We start from the raw sequence: 11,932 nt of genomic DNA on the forward strand, positions 1-11,932 counted from the left end.
TGTACGAAACCAAATCCATATAATTGATATATATTAGTTGAACACAAGCTTAAAGCACCACGTTGATTTTAAATTGGGCAGCATAAAATTGTTTCAATCTCCAACGATAGTAGATTGTACAGAAAACTTTCATTTATACATAAGAACTAACAGCAGCATCCTTCATGCCCTTCCCATAATACATACTAGCCCATAGCATATTTTTGAGTCCAGCTCCTTGCAGTTGTCTCATACTTGGCCCTATCCGTCTTGTACAGATGAGCAATTTCGGGCACTAGTGGATCATCTGGGTTCGCATCGGTCAAAAGGGAGCAAATAGAAAGCAACACCTGAATATGAAACAAGAACCCTTCCCAACCACTTAAAAACTGCATATGGCATAAATCAAAGCTTGGAAAATGGTGAAATTGATTGACAGTCACTCTCTATTCTCAATAACGCTTACCAAAGACGCTGAAGATCAGAAAATGGTCTCAATACTCTAAAATAAGATGCCGTACACAATCTACATCTTAAGAAAATGTCTGGATTTTTTTTAGTGGAGGGAAATAGACTATCTCAGAAAAACATACTATGGTCTCCCCATGTCAACACTGGACAGCGACCACTTGATGGTACTCATGGCACTACTTAAATGATAAGTAACCCTTAAAAGCTTACAGTATGAACTTCATACAAAATTGAAATCTAATCAGAATATCTGCATTTTGTATGCTCCAGACTCTTGTTGTGTTTCAAATATAGTTGCCAACTTACTTTTTCAGTAGTTGGTCTTAAGTTGATAGCTTAGCTGTGTTTTGACATGACGAGTTCTTGGATTTAAATTTTTAATATCATGACTGCTTCTTTAACAATTTGGATTGAATATTACTATGATTAAAGATTATTAATACAACTGTACATGAATGTTGGCAATGAGCACTCAAATTATTAAAAAAAAAAAAAAAATCTTCTTTAATATAAGTATATCAGATTAGTGTCTCGAATCCCTAGTTAGGTAACAAAATCGTAAATAGTGACCACAGTTAATTCAAAGAACTTGATCCAAAAAGCCATGGTGCAAATGAGGCATAAGATAATGGCATTCAAAAATCTAGGATTTGAATGGTAAAATTGTCGAGAGGTCAAAACCTTTGATATAGTCAAAGCTGGACTCCATTGCTCTTTCAAGATGTCCAGGCAAATACTACCATTACTGTTGATGTTTGGGTGAAAAACCTTTGTCCTGAAAGCAACCTAAGCAAATAATAAATTGAAACAACGTAAAAAATTATAGGTAAATGACTCCCTATATAAAGTCACATAATTAATGATACATAGCAATAATAATACAAGCTCAAAAAACAGAAAAAACTATCAAGGAAGAAAGAAAACAGAAGAGAAGGGAAAGATGAGAGACTTCTTCCCCCAATATAGCCAATGAGGGAAGCAAAAACAGTCTCTAATTAGCAAAAGCCAATCGAAAGCCCTCCTAATAAGATCTCAACGTTGCATTAAGAAAACCACATGTATCCCTTGAAAAATTCTGCTATTTCTTTCCAGCCAAATCTCCCAAAAGGTGACCTTGATAGTTAGTATTTTATTCAAATGGATGACCTCCTCATACAAGAATAAAATTTTGATGTCCAGCAGAAAACCACCTGGAAACTGAAATATCAAAGAAAATACACCTCCACATGCTCAAAAGGACAAGGGCACCACAAAAACAAATGGGACGGCAGCTTCAAAATTAGATCCGTGCACACATTGCACCACTCGAGTGAGACGGAGTTCTTAGGATTTCTACCCTGAGTCTGTCAGGTGTAATCAGCCCACCACGCATAGGATTTAGGGTCCATATAAAGAACCTATGGCTTCCAAATTAGATCAGATAAAATTCCTGAAATTAAGAGCCAAACCCAAGGTTTACACTCTAGCATTACAAAATCAAGAACAAGGACGCTCCATCCACCAAGGGAACATTCCTGAAATTGAGTTTTTATAATCATCTCACCTAAATCAAGTCATTACACTTATCTTCCCCAAATCAAGTTTTTACATTTAACTACAGATGGTGCTTACACTATGGTAAAATAGGCAGTAAGCAAATTTGTAGCAATAACATGCAAATCATATTCACATGAAAAATGCGCAGAAAACTTCCAATAAACCTCCAATGAGATATGTGGTTTATATACTAAGTTTTCAAAGTGCGGCCTTTGTATGGTCAATACATCTGTCACAAAATATAATTTTTCAGATACCACACATTAAACTATTTTCCTGAACAATCTCAAAAAATAATCGACAGGGTTAAGCAATAGCAAATTAACTGTTTAGATCAAAAAGTGTGTAAACAGCTTCTTTCTCTGACTTCGTTGAGTTATTAATTAAATAATTATTAAAAACAGTGACAACAAACACATATTGCAGCCACTAGAATAATTAGTGAAACAAAGACCACATATAGTAACAACTTATTTGAATGATAAAAGCAGAAATAACGGGCTTCAGAAATTTACAGTGTTAGTGAATTGAAAAATATTGAATATAACCAAATATGTAAGATTTGATAGCGTACCTTAGGAGGCTTAAATGGATAGTCGGGAGGGAAGTGAATAGTAATTAAAAAAACACCTCCTGCATAAGGACTGTCTGGAGGACCCATAATTGTTGCTTGCCAATGAAACAGATCTTCAGCAACAGGACCTGTGTTACAGAACATCTTGTCTTATATTTATGAACTTCGAGGGAAATTTTGATCCATCCAGAAGAGGAAACAAAATAGGTTTAATAAAACACCTTGTTGGTAATAGCAGACTACTTATTCGGACAAAAATTTAATCATCGAGCCAGACACAGAGCGTAGATTTATAATCTCCTACTTAAATCTTAAGCAATTACACCGTTCTGAGTCTAGTTCAATTTTAAATCAACATGGTTTTAAACTTGAAGATTCTTAGAATAACGCTTTAAGTACTAGACTATAGTAAAACAGATACACCGGTATCTATAGTTTCCTATTCGAATAGAGCCTTGTTTCAACAAGCTTAGCATATGCGATAGATCGAACTATAATGCATCCTTTAGTTTCTACATTTCCTAATTCCATTCCACAATATGATCAATTATTCTGATAAGAGCCAACGCAAACCAAATTCCATACTTGAACCCTAAATCTGAGATAGCAAGTGAGTGGTACGAAGTCCAAAACCGATTTTCCTAGACTTCGGAATGGTTAGCATATTGTGAACATGATAATTGAATTTCAGAGTTGATACTATTTCACGCAATCCCCAAACAAACATTTGGATCCACTTAATTTCCAAATAACAGGCCAAGAATAAAGTTGTTGGAAGTCTCCGATGCTCGATGTAAGAACGCAATCACTAGATCGACCTTAAAAAGTGAAGAATAGTAGATAGTAAAAGGGAACCAGAGTAGAAAGAATACTGAACCAGCGCTACAGGAAGTAGGAGGATCTTTCTGGATATCATTGAGCTCTTTCAGGATCCGCTTCGACGCCATGGACTGAAACCTCGAGAGGCCTCTCCAGTGACAAAATTGAGGGGGGAAATGGAGGAAGTGTCTTATGCAGGGAAATGAACGCGCCAACGAACTTAGTTGGCGAAAGCGTAGCGTGGAGAATCAGCACTCGTTTTTTTCAAGATTATTGCAGCATTTTTTAGAAGTACTAATACTAATAATAATGTTATTATTATTATTATAAAAACGTAACTCTTGGCAATAACGCAGAAAGTCGGATCCGGGTCACGTCAGAATCCGTTACTTTGGACAAATAAAAATTTATATCGAAAGTCTTATTTTCATTGGATTATATTTAAAATCAACGCAAATTATTTAAATAAAATTATTACTCTAAAAAAAATCATCAAAACTATGAGAAAAATGGAATGAAATACCCATGTTAAAATTAGACTAAATTTATTCCATTATAAAAGTTTTAGGATTTGAGAATTTAATGAATTAAGTCTCAAAAGTTTAGGAAGAAGTTATATATTTTCATAATTAAATGTAATTGACCTTCTTATTTAAAATACGTTTCCTACAAATTATAAGGGCATAATAGTCAAATACTATTGTTGGCTATTTAATTCGGAAGTTTAAAAATTTAGCTCATATTTATTCGATTTAAAAATATATATTGTTGGTTAAGTAATAATACTCAAAATTTTACATTATCTTTCTAATTAAAAAGTATTAATTATAAAGCTATAATTAAAAGAAGAAGAAAAGTCAGCTAACTAAAAAATTAAATATTAAATAAATACACCCGAAAACAGATATTTTAACACCCAACAAAAAACCATAAAAGTGGTCTCGTCTAACTTTAAAATAATTCCCCCTTTATTAGAGTAACACGTCAACTAAATGAACTAAAAAAACTAATTCATATATTAATTTTTTTTATTTTTAATATTAATTGATGAGAAAATTATGTATTTTTTATTAGATGAAAGTCCTACCTCACCTAATCCTTGCCTAATTTAGGAAATGAGAGCCCTTTTGGAAAGCTCAAAACAAACCTAAATCTATAAGAGCTCATATTTTCTATGATGAGTAGCATGTACAATTAATTTCATTTTTGTTAAATCATGATTATCATAATCCATACATTTTTCAGAATCAGAAATCAAATCAAAATGTTACCAAAAATTGAGACTAAAAGCGTACCTATTTTGTTTACTGTGATGGGTAGCAAATCGCATGAGGTTTTCTGTGTTCATGAAGTTTAATCGCACTGTAATTACCATCTCAAATTGATTTGATTTTAAGATTTTTTTTTTTTTTCTGTTTCTTTTTCCCTTCTCTTATGGCTACAGAAACCATCTGGGCAAATGAATGGAGCATTTCGGCGTGTTGCCTCCGTCGAGACGTTTCAAGCTCACGCCACCGCACGACACTTCGATCTTCACCCGCGGCGTTCTCCGCCCATTCAACACGAATCCGATTTTCGTACGTGCTTCGACGATCACCACTAGCTCTCCGGTTTTGTTGCCGGAGTTCAGCTTCCGCCCCGCTCCGCCGTCGACGATTTCGTTGCTGACCATTGTTTCGATCTTCCAACTCGTCGTGTTCTCCTTCGAATGAATAAAGCTCGGCACGATTGTTGATCCTAATTCAATTCGAGTACCTTCTCCGGCGGCGGTAACGACCTCGATATCGCGGTAATTTAGTGATAACTTCTCATTAGGATTCTTGATTTCAATGCGACCGATTGTTTTGGCGTTTAAATACGAGCCGTCGGCTTTGTCGGTGACGTTGAATTTGGAGATCCGGAATGATTGGAGATGAAACACAGGAAGTTTTGGCTCAAACCAGAGGTATAAAAAGCCACCGGCGGCGACAATCACGACGATCAGGATCAGAACAAAAAGGCAGAGGAAGCAACAGAATCTCCGGCAGCAGCTCCGTCGCTTCTTGTTATTCTGGCTTAGCGGCGACGGTAGAATCAGTTTCCTCGCCGGTGGTCTGGGCACTGGCGGAGCAGTGAGATTTGGATCTTTATAACCCGGAGGCTTCTGGAGTACGGGCTTCAATGGCGGCTCTGCCATACTCTCTGAACTCAACTAACTCTCTACAGAAATCTGATTCAAATACAGTCGATTAAAAATCAATGCACAAAACGAGATTAAAAATAATAATAATAACAATAAAGGAACCAATTCAGTTAATCAGTCAAGTACATGCATCGCATTAAATAAATGAAACAGAGAATTTGGTTCCCTTGGAAAAGAAAGAGGGGGAAAAAATGGAATTCATCTCATCGGTAATGTGGATCGCTACCTTAGAGTCGAGTCGGTGACCGGAGACCTGCCGGAATTCCGATAATCCGACGAGAAGAAATCGATGGAAAATGGGAGAGTGAGGCAGAGGAGGAAGACAAGGGAGCCTTGCGGCGGTGGCGGAAATTAGGCTGCACGGCGTTTCGAGTGGTTGCGTCACATAAATTCCAAATTGGTAATAACATATTATCATATTTATACATTTGAAGTAATAATTATTTAAAATAACCATATTCCAACCCTATAATTTTGAAATTAATTCCATTTTATTTCGTAATGTTAATGGAAGGCCATGAAGGGAATAAATGAAAATAAAAATATTAAAAAATAGAAAAAGATTACGTGGCTTATGGAATAAAGATGTGTGTTATCATTTGCCAAATATGTAATAGACGTGCTGAGATGTCCTATTTTAATGCCCTATTTGCCGAGTCCACTAGGACTTTGGCTGTACACGGCAGGCTACTTCATAGCTGCCAGTTCATATAATATTTAACTTTTTTATTTTTTATTGTTTTAAATGAACTCACTTGAAATCCTAAATGAATTATAATTTCAATTATATGTCAGCATTTTTCAAAGTTCACAATTATATTTATACAAAACTAAAATTTTAACCATTTTACTAAATATAAAATTTGATTTTATGTTTAATATATTTATTATTTTTTTAAAGAAAATTAAACAGGTCAAATACCCACTAACTAATAATAAACAATGTTAATTTGCATACACTCTTATTAATAATTAAATGTTAATTACAAATCTAATGAAGAAATTAGAGAGAGTGTGGGCAGCGGAAGCGTGGTTGGACGGGATTTTTGGTTTAATGTTCTTGGGGTGTTTAATTAATTTGGGCGGCCCCACCAAATTGACGGAAATTTTCATTTTCGGCTTGCAGCTATTTCCTTACGGAACCCCAAAATATTTATGTAGAGATATTATATTTAAAAATTGACTTCTTAGAGAACCCAAATACGAAATCAATTTAAATGAAGAAATCCTCAAACCTTCGATATATAATATTCATTACAATCAAAACTATATTATATACATATGCTAAAAGTCCCGAAACAACACTAATGTTTTAATCAAAAGGAAAAAGTGGGTGCATTTTATAATTATGTGAAAAATACATATCTGTCAATAAACTGTTTAAATATTGTTAATTTGTTTTGTTTTGTTTTGTTTTTTTAATGCTACAAAGATTGTTAGGAAAAAGCATTTATTCCCAGTTGAGATAAAGCCATGATCCACAAAAGCTTGTCTACTAATGAATCATATTGACCCACCACCCTATTTGCACTAACACCTGTTTGTTTTTTTTTTCTTTTTATTTAACAATATACAAGGCAGGAAATTCAAGTCCGTTGATTCATACTCGTGTTGGCAGTCTCATACTTTGACACGATCATGATTATCCTCAAAGAGAAACTCAAACTTCATTATACTTTTTCGTGCATTTTTTGTGACTTCATGCTTCAACAAGGTTCATTTTCACCCACAAAACACAACTGCAGCCGACTTGCTTCTTGTCCCGTCGTCAACATTGCATCATATCTCACCATCTTTGTTCTTGATAAGCATGTCCAAACAAGTAGTGGCGTAAAAGCTTGAATGTTCGTTCTTAATTAGCACTGTACTAATATCAAGAAACATCATCAAAGTTCTCAATTAGCACTGCGCTGATATCAAGAAGCATCAGTCAAAAACAACCGAGAGTTTTCGATTAGCATTGTAATGTATCAAACCGATCATCCTGATAAGCATTATAAAGTCCCGATAAAGCCCCAATCCTATATTATACACACACCATTTAGTTGAAGATCTTCATCGAAGAGAAACCAAGTGTTGATAAAAAAAAAATATTACAAAAGAGGGAGTTTGTGGTACTAAGAACAAAAGAACAAAAGAACAAAAGAACAAATTCACCCTTCTCTTCCTCTAAAAAGCAAGAAGATAGTTAGGGGATATGCAGAGCCATTCATTAAAAACATAGGCTTCCCATGCTGCTTGCAGGATACCCCACAACTTCCTAATTTCTTCAATTCCACTAAAAATCAAACAAAAAATCACCATCTTCTTCTAACACTCTACCATAACATTCTTCCCTTCTGTGCCTGTCCCGGTTCGATTTCCTCTACAAGTCGAGAGAGAAACTCGAGGGGACGACGGTGAGTTGCAGTTTCCCCGTCCATTCCTCACCCGGCCTCAACATGATCGGACTCTCTAACGCTGCTCCGTTCACGCAAAGCATCTGTTTGTATTCTTCATCGCCGAAATCCACCATTGCTTTCGACTTCTTCTCCCATGGATTCCAAACAACTTTCATACACAAACAGAAACACAATAAGCCTAAGCCCCACCCCACCTAATAATGCATCAATCACACATTCTAAATCTTACCAACGTCAGGTAATCCTTCCTTTCTTATCACGTAAGTCCGCTTCCTCTCGTGATCAAGTACAGCGACTACATTCGGAGTGCTCACATATACTCGATCCACCTGCCAATCAAAGAAATCAAGCATTATTTTACGAAAGACAATGAAACCAGAAGCCGAGCTTCGCTTGAGAACTAGAAATACAGAAATCACCTCAGATTCAAAGGTTATGGCATCTCCTTGTTCGGTAAACCGCTCCTTTTGACATAGATTGTCCAAGAAGTCGAGCGTTTCCAGGCCTTCGATTCTCACCTCGCTTCAATGTAATTAAAACTTGCAACATATATAAGAACCTGAACTAACAAGCAGAGAAATACATGGAGATCAACACAAACTCAAGCTACCTTATGTCTGAAACCACCAAGTGAGTGTGATAGGCAAATGAGAAGCCAAATGGTTTTCCATTTACATTCCTGACTCTAGATCTCAAAACCAGGTCACCGCAGGGTAGTAGAGATACCCGAAGGCGGAGCTCGAAACTGAAAGGTAAAGGTGAGAATCGTTTTCTTAGTAATGTCAAAGAGCTGTTCGTTTAACAACTCATAAACTTTATGCATAAAATTTACCTATAGGGCCAAAATTTCAAATCCTCCTCTGAAGATCTGTATAGTAAATCAACAAAGGAGCACGCATCGATATCATTTGAGCACAATGGCGGCGGGTTTTCGTCGATGGTCCAGATCTTGTTCTTCACGAACCCGTGCTGCTCTGGTGATCCACAGCTTCCAAACTACAAAAATTTTCACAAAAAACACACCAGCAATGAAGAAAAATTCTTGTAGAGATCTGCAAGTGAACAAAATTTTATATGTACCTGTGGGAAACATATGGGAATTCCTCCCCTCATAGCTTTTGGTGCCTTAAAGATTGCCTAAAATTCGAGAACACAGTAACTCAGAATCTCCAAACAAACTAAACCCAGGATTTAAGAACTGGAACTGAATTTCTAATAACATTTTGTTTTACCAATTCGACTCTAACAGCTACTCTTAAACAGCCAAAACATCCAATCAATAGTTTCATGAACACAAGAGGAATCAGATGCTTACCTTGCTACTTGTGAAGAGAAGCTCCTCCCCTTGTTCATTTCGCCAAGAACAAACCTGTCCTCCATGTAAGCTAATCTACATAATCGAAAGCCAAAAAACCCCAAATCCAGAAGCAGAGATTCAATCAATCAACCCTAAAATAGAACAGAACGAACAAGAAAAGGCACGCCCTAGCGGAGGGAGATAGTAATCAGCATTGCGATATCTAATCCAAATCGAAATGCCATGAAAATGGAAGAAGAGAACTCACCCTAGCGGAAGCCCCTTTGGGATTTCTAAGCACAACCTGATCAATGCCATTCCAATCCTTCGTAATCTCAGTCGCCGCTCTGTAATCCCAAACCGGCGCGGAATGCCCCATGACTTCCTTAACCCCAAAATTCTCGTCAAAGTAGAAAACGAGGAGAAATTTCACGGCAAACCCAAATGATTTCTCGAGCCGATACAGTTGAAAATCTGAAGGAATACCCGAAATTGTTTCGTCGATTAATGGCGCTTAGATCTGTAAAACTGCACAAGGGAAAACCAGATTATCGCCGAACCCGATCGTTCCGCATAAGGAAAAAAAAGCCGCAAACGAAGCAACCCAGAAGGCGGAAATTTGGAGTAACGCAACTCGTAGCGAAATAGAAATTTAATAACGAAAAATCACGACCGTTTCAAATCCTTTATATATATAAATATAAATATATTTAAGAAAGAGGAAAAAAGGGTAGTTTTTATATACATTTATTGTGGGCTATAGAGAAGCTTTTTCTGAATATTCGCCAAAGCCCCCATTTAAAGAAGAGTGCGAGTTTCCATTGAAAGGGCCTTCGAAAAGGACCAAGACAGAGACAATCCTGATAACCAATACCCCTTTCCCAAGAACAATACGCAAATCAAAATTCCCCAACAAAAGGGTATTCAAATTTCAGGCAAACCCAAATGAATTCAAGTAAAAACCAGAAAATTGACACGACCCATCAAGAACACAGAAGCTACAAACATGAACTGTTGATGCAATGTACAAGAAATGGCGAAAAGAAACAAGAAAAGCTGCAATTTTTAATGAGTTGCAGAGATCTAGGACATGGAATTCCGAGAAACGTACCTTTTTCAGTACTATTTTCCAAGCTATCTGAAATTTAAATCATAGGGAATTTGAAACAACGACTTGAAATAAAAGAATTTTTCTGTTGCTGTTGTTTCTTTTGCATTACTTTAAGGAGAGCCATAAAAAATCCGAGATTATAATGACCGCGAGGGGTGGAAGAAAGTAGAAGATAAGACACCATAACATGATTCCTTTTGGACCTTAAAATATTCAAATAAATAAGAATAAAGCAAATCTTAAGATTCTTTCAACTCTAAGCTAAGAAATTTATAAACTAACGTAAGATGTATGGTTATAGTTTCTTCAAAATTTAATACGTTACATGAACCACTGCTCTAAAGGGAAGGAGCTGGATTTCAACTTTGGTGGATTTAAAAAGGTCCGGAAATAAATTTATTGGATTCCAAACTTTGTTCCTAAGATTTGGGAGAATTTCCTCGCAAAAAAACAATGAACCAAATGAAGCAAAGTTTTATTTTATTATTTTTTTTAAACCTAAATTTTAATAAATGGGTATGAAAGGCTCTATAATGGTGTGTGAGTCTATATTAACCATCTCCGAGATGGCTAAAATGGACAACGTCAACCCAATCTTATTCAAAGAAGAGAAGACTAAGGACTGAGTGTGTGATTCTAGGAAAAGTTATTCAAGGATATCATTCAAACCCACTTACAAAATTTGCATAGAAAGAGGCTTGCCACGACCAAACAATACTTGCGGTCATATGAACGGAATCGAATCATTCCGAGATGTTAATAAATATGACTACTTCTATTTATTGATAATATCTTTATTTTATGAAGCGAGATCTAAATTATTCACAATACTGTATAGAATGCTTTCTATAATAAATTATTAGTCAACATCACAAAGTACCTCAAAAGTCGAGATTGAAGTCGAATCTTAACATCGAAAAACAATATTGTGCTTATTCAATCAATGAACTCGAACTCGACTTCCTCAATGAATATGAGCTCCACAAGGTTTAACAAATTTTAATTGTGTCTCAAATTTCAACGTGTCTCCATTTAGTCCATATCATCAATCTCATGAATGATATTCTTATGGATAATTTGAGTTATTATTATTATTATTGAGGGGGAGGGGAAGGGATAGGAAGAGTTGGGCGCGTGGTTGAGAAACGGTCAGAGACCGGACTTCCCGGGTCACGGTAAAAAAAGGCACGTGAGATGCTAACTCGGGAATTGGACCATTTTCCGGTGGGGCCCAACTCATGAATCACGCGCTTCAAATTTTCAAAATCGTCCGGTTCAATTTGCGTCTCTACCATCCAACGGCTGCTGAAAGCGACCGGAACGCCTCTTTTTGGACTTTTCTGGAGCCGGTTGAATTTGCATCTGTACGATTTCACTTTTTGGGCTTAGTCGTGGGCCCGATGGTCGTTTCTGTGGGCTCAAACTTGCCAGGCCCTTTGGTAAAGCTACTTGAGTTTTGAGTCAAAAAGGGCCTTTTTTTCTTTTTTCTTTTTTCTTTTTTCTTTTTTTGGGATGGATCAAGATTATTCTAATTTTGCAAAAAAAAAAAAAAAAAAAAATT

At 36.1% G+C, this 11,932-nt stretch overlaps 3 protein-coding genes across 4 annotated transcripts; all 3 read right to left on the bottom strand.

Annotated features, from left to right (window-relative positions):
- Positions 1-23: 23 nt before the first annotated feature.
- Positions 24-3,659, bottom strand: LOC111479126 (ubiquitin-conjugating enzyme E2-17 kDa-like). Its single transcript, XM_023123617.1, has 4 exons — positions 3,438-3,659; positions 2,561-2,688; positions 1,132-1,236; positions 24-329 (listed from the first exon to the last, which is right to left on the bottom strand). Exons 1-4 carry the CDS (start codon positions 3,505-3,507, stop codon positions 186-188), a joined length of 447 nt encoding a protein of 148 aa, XP_022979385.1. The 5' UTR covers positions 3,508-3,659; the 3' UTR covers positions 24-185.
- Positions 3,660-4,794: 1,135 nt separating this feature from the next.
- Positions 4,795-5,931, bottom strand: LOC111479287 (NDR1/HIN1-like protein 6). The gene is made up of 2 exons (XM_023123844.1): positions 5,788-5,931; positions 4,795-5,588 (listed from the first exon to the last, which is right to left on the bottom strand). The coding sequence occupies exon 2, from the start codon at positions 5,553-5,555 to the stop codon at positions 4,818-4,820; it is 738 nt and encodes a 245-aa protein (XP_022979612.1). The 5' UTR covers positions 5,556-5,588; positions 5,788-5,931; the 3' UTR covers positions 4,795-4,817.
- Positions 5,932-7,621: 1,690 nt separating this feature from the next.
- On the bottom strand, positions 7,622-10,706 carry LOC111480078 (putative glucose-6-phosphate 1-epimerase). 2 transcript variants are annotated; one of them, XM_023125026.1, is made up of 10 exons: positions 10,372-10,700; positions 10,006-10,136; positions 9,529-9,788; positions 9,279-9,353; positions 9,044-9,100; positions 8,796-8,959; positions 8,574-8,708; positions 8,383-8,485; positions 8,193-8,292; positions 7,622-8,111 (listed from the first exon to the last, which is right to left on the bottom strand). In XM_023125026.1, exons 3-10 carry the CDS (start codon positions 9,637-9,639, stop codon positions 7,927-7,929), a joined length of 930 nt encoding a protein of 309 aa, XP_022980794.1. In that variant the 5' UTR covers positions 9,640-9,788; positions 10,006-10,136; positions 10,372-10,700; the 3' UTR covers positions 7,622-7,926. The 2 variants fall into 2 exon arrangements, with proteins under 2 accessions (XP_022980794.1, XP_022980793.1); XM_023125025.1 differs by lacking the exon at positions 10,006-10,136 and having other exon boundaries at positions 10,372-10,706.
- Between the last annotated feature and the right edge of the window lie 1,226 nt (positions 10,707-11,932).

Source organism: Cucurbita maxima, unplaced genomic scaffold (assembly GCF_002738345.1).
Source record: "Cucurbita maxima cultivar Rimu unplaced genomic scaffold, Cmax_1.0 Cma_Scf00005, whole genome shotgun sequence".
Classification (NCBI taxonomy): domain Eukaryota; kingdom Viridiplantae; phylum Streptophyta; class Magnoliopsida; order Cucurbitales; family Cucurbitaceae; genus Cucurbita; species Cucurbita maxima.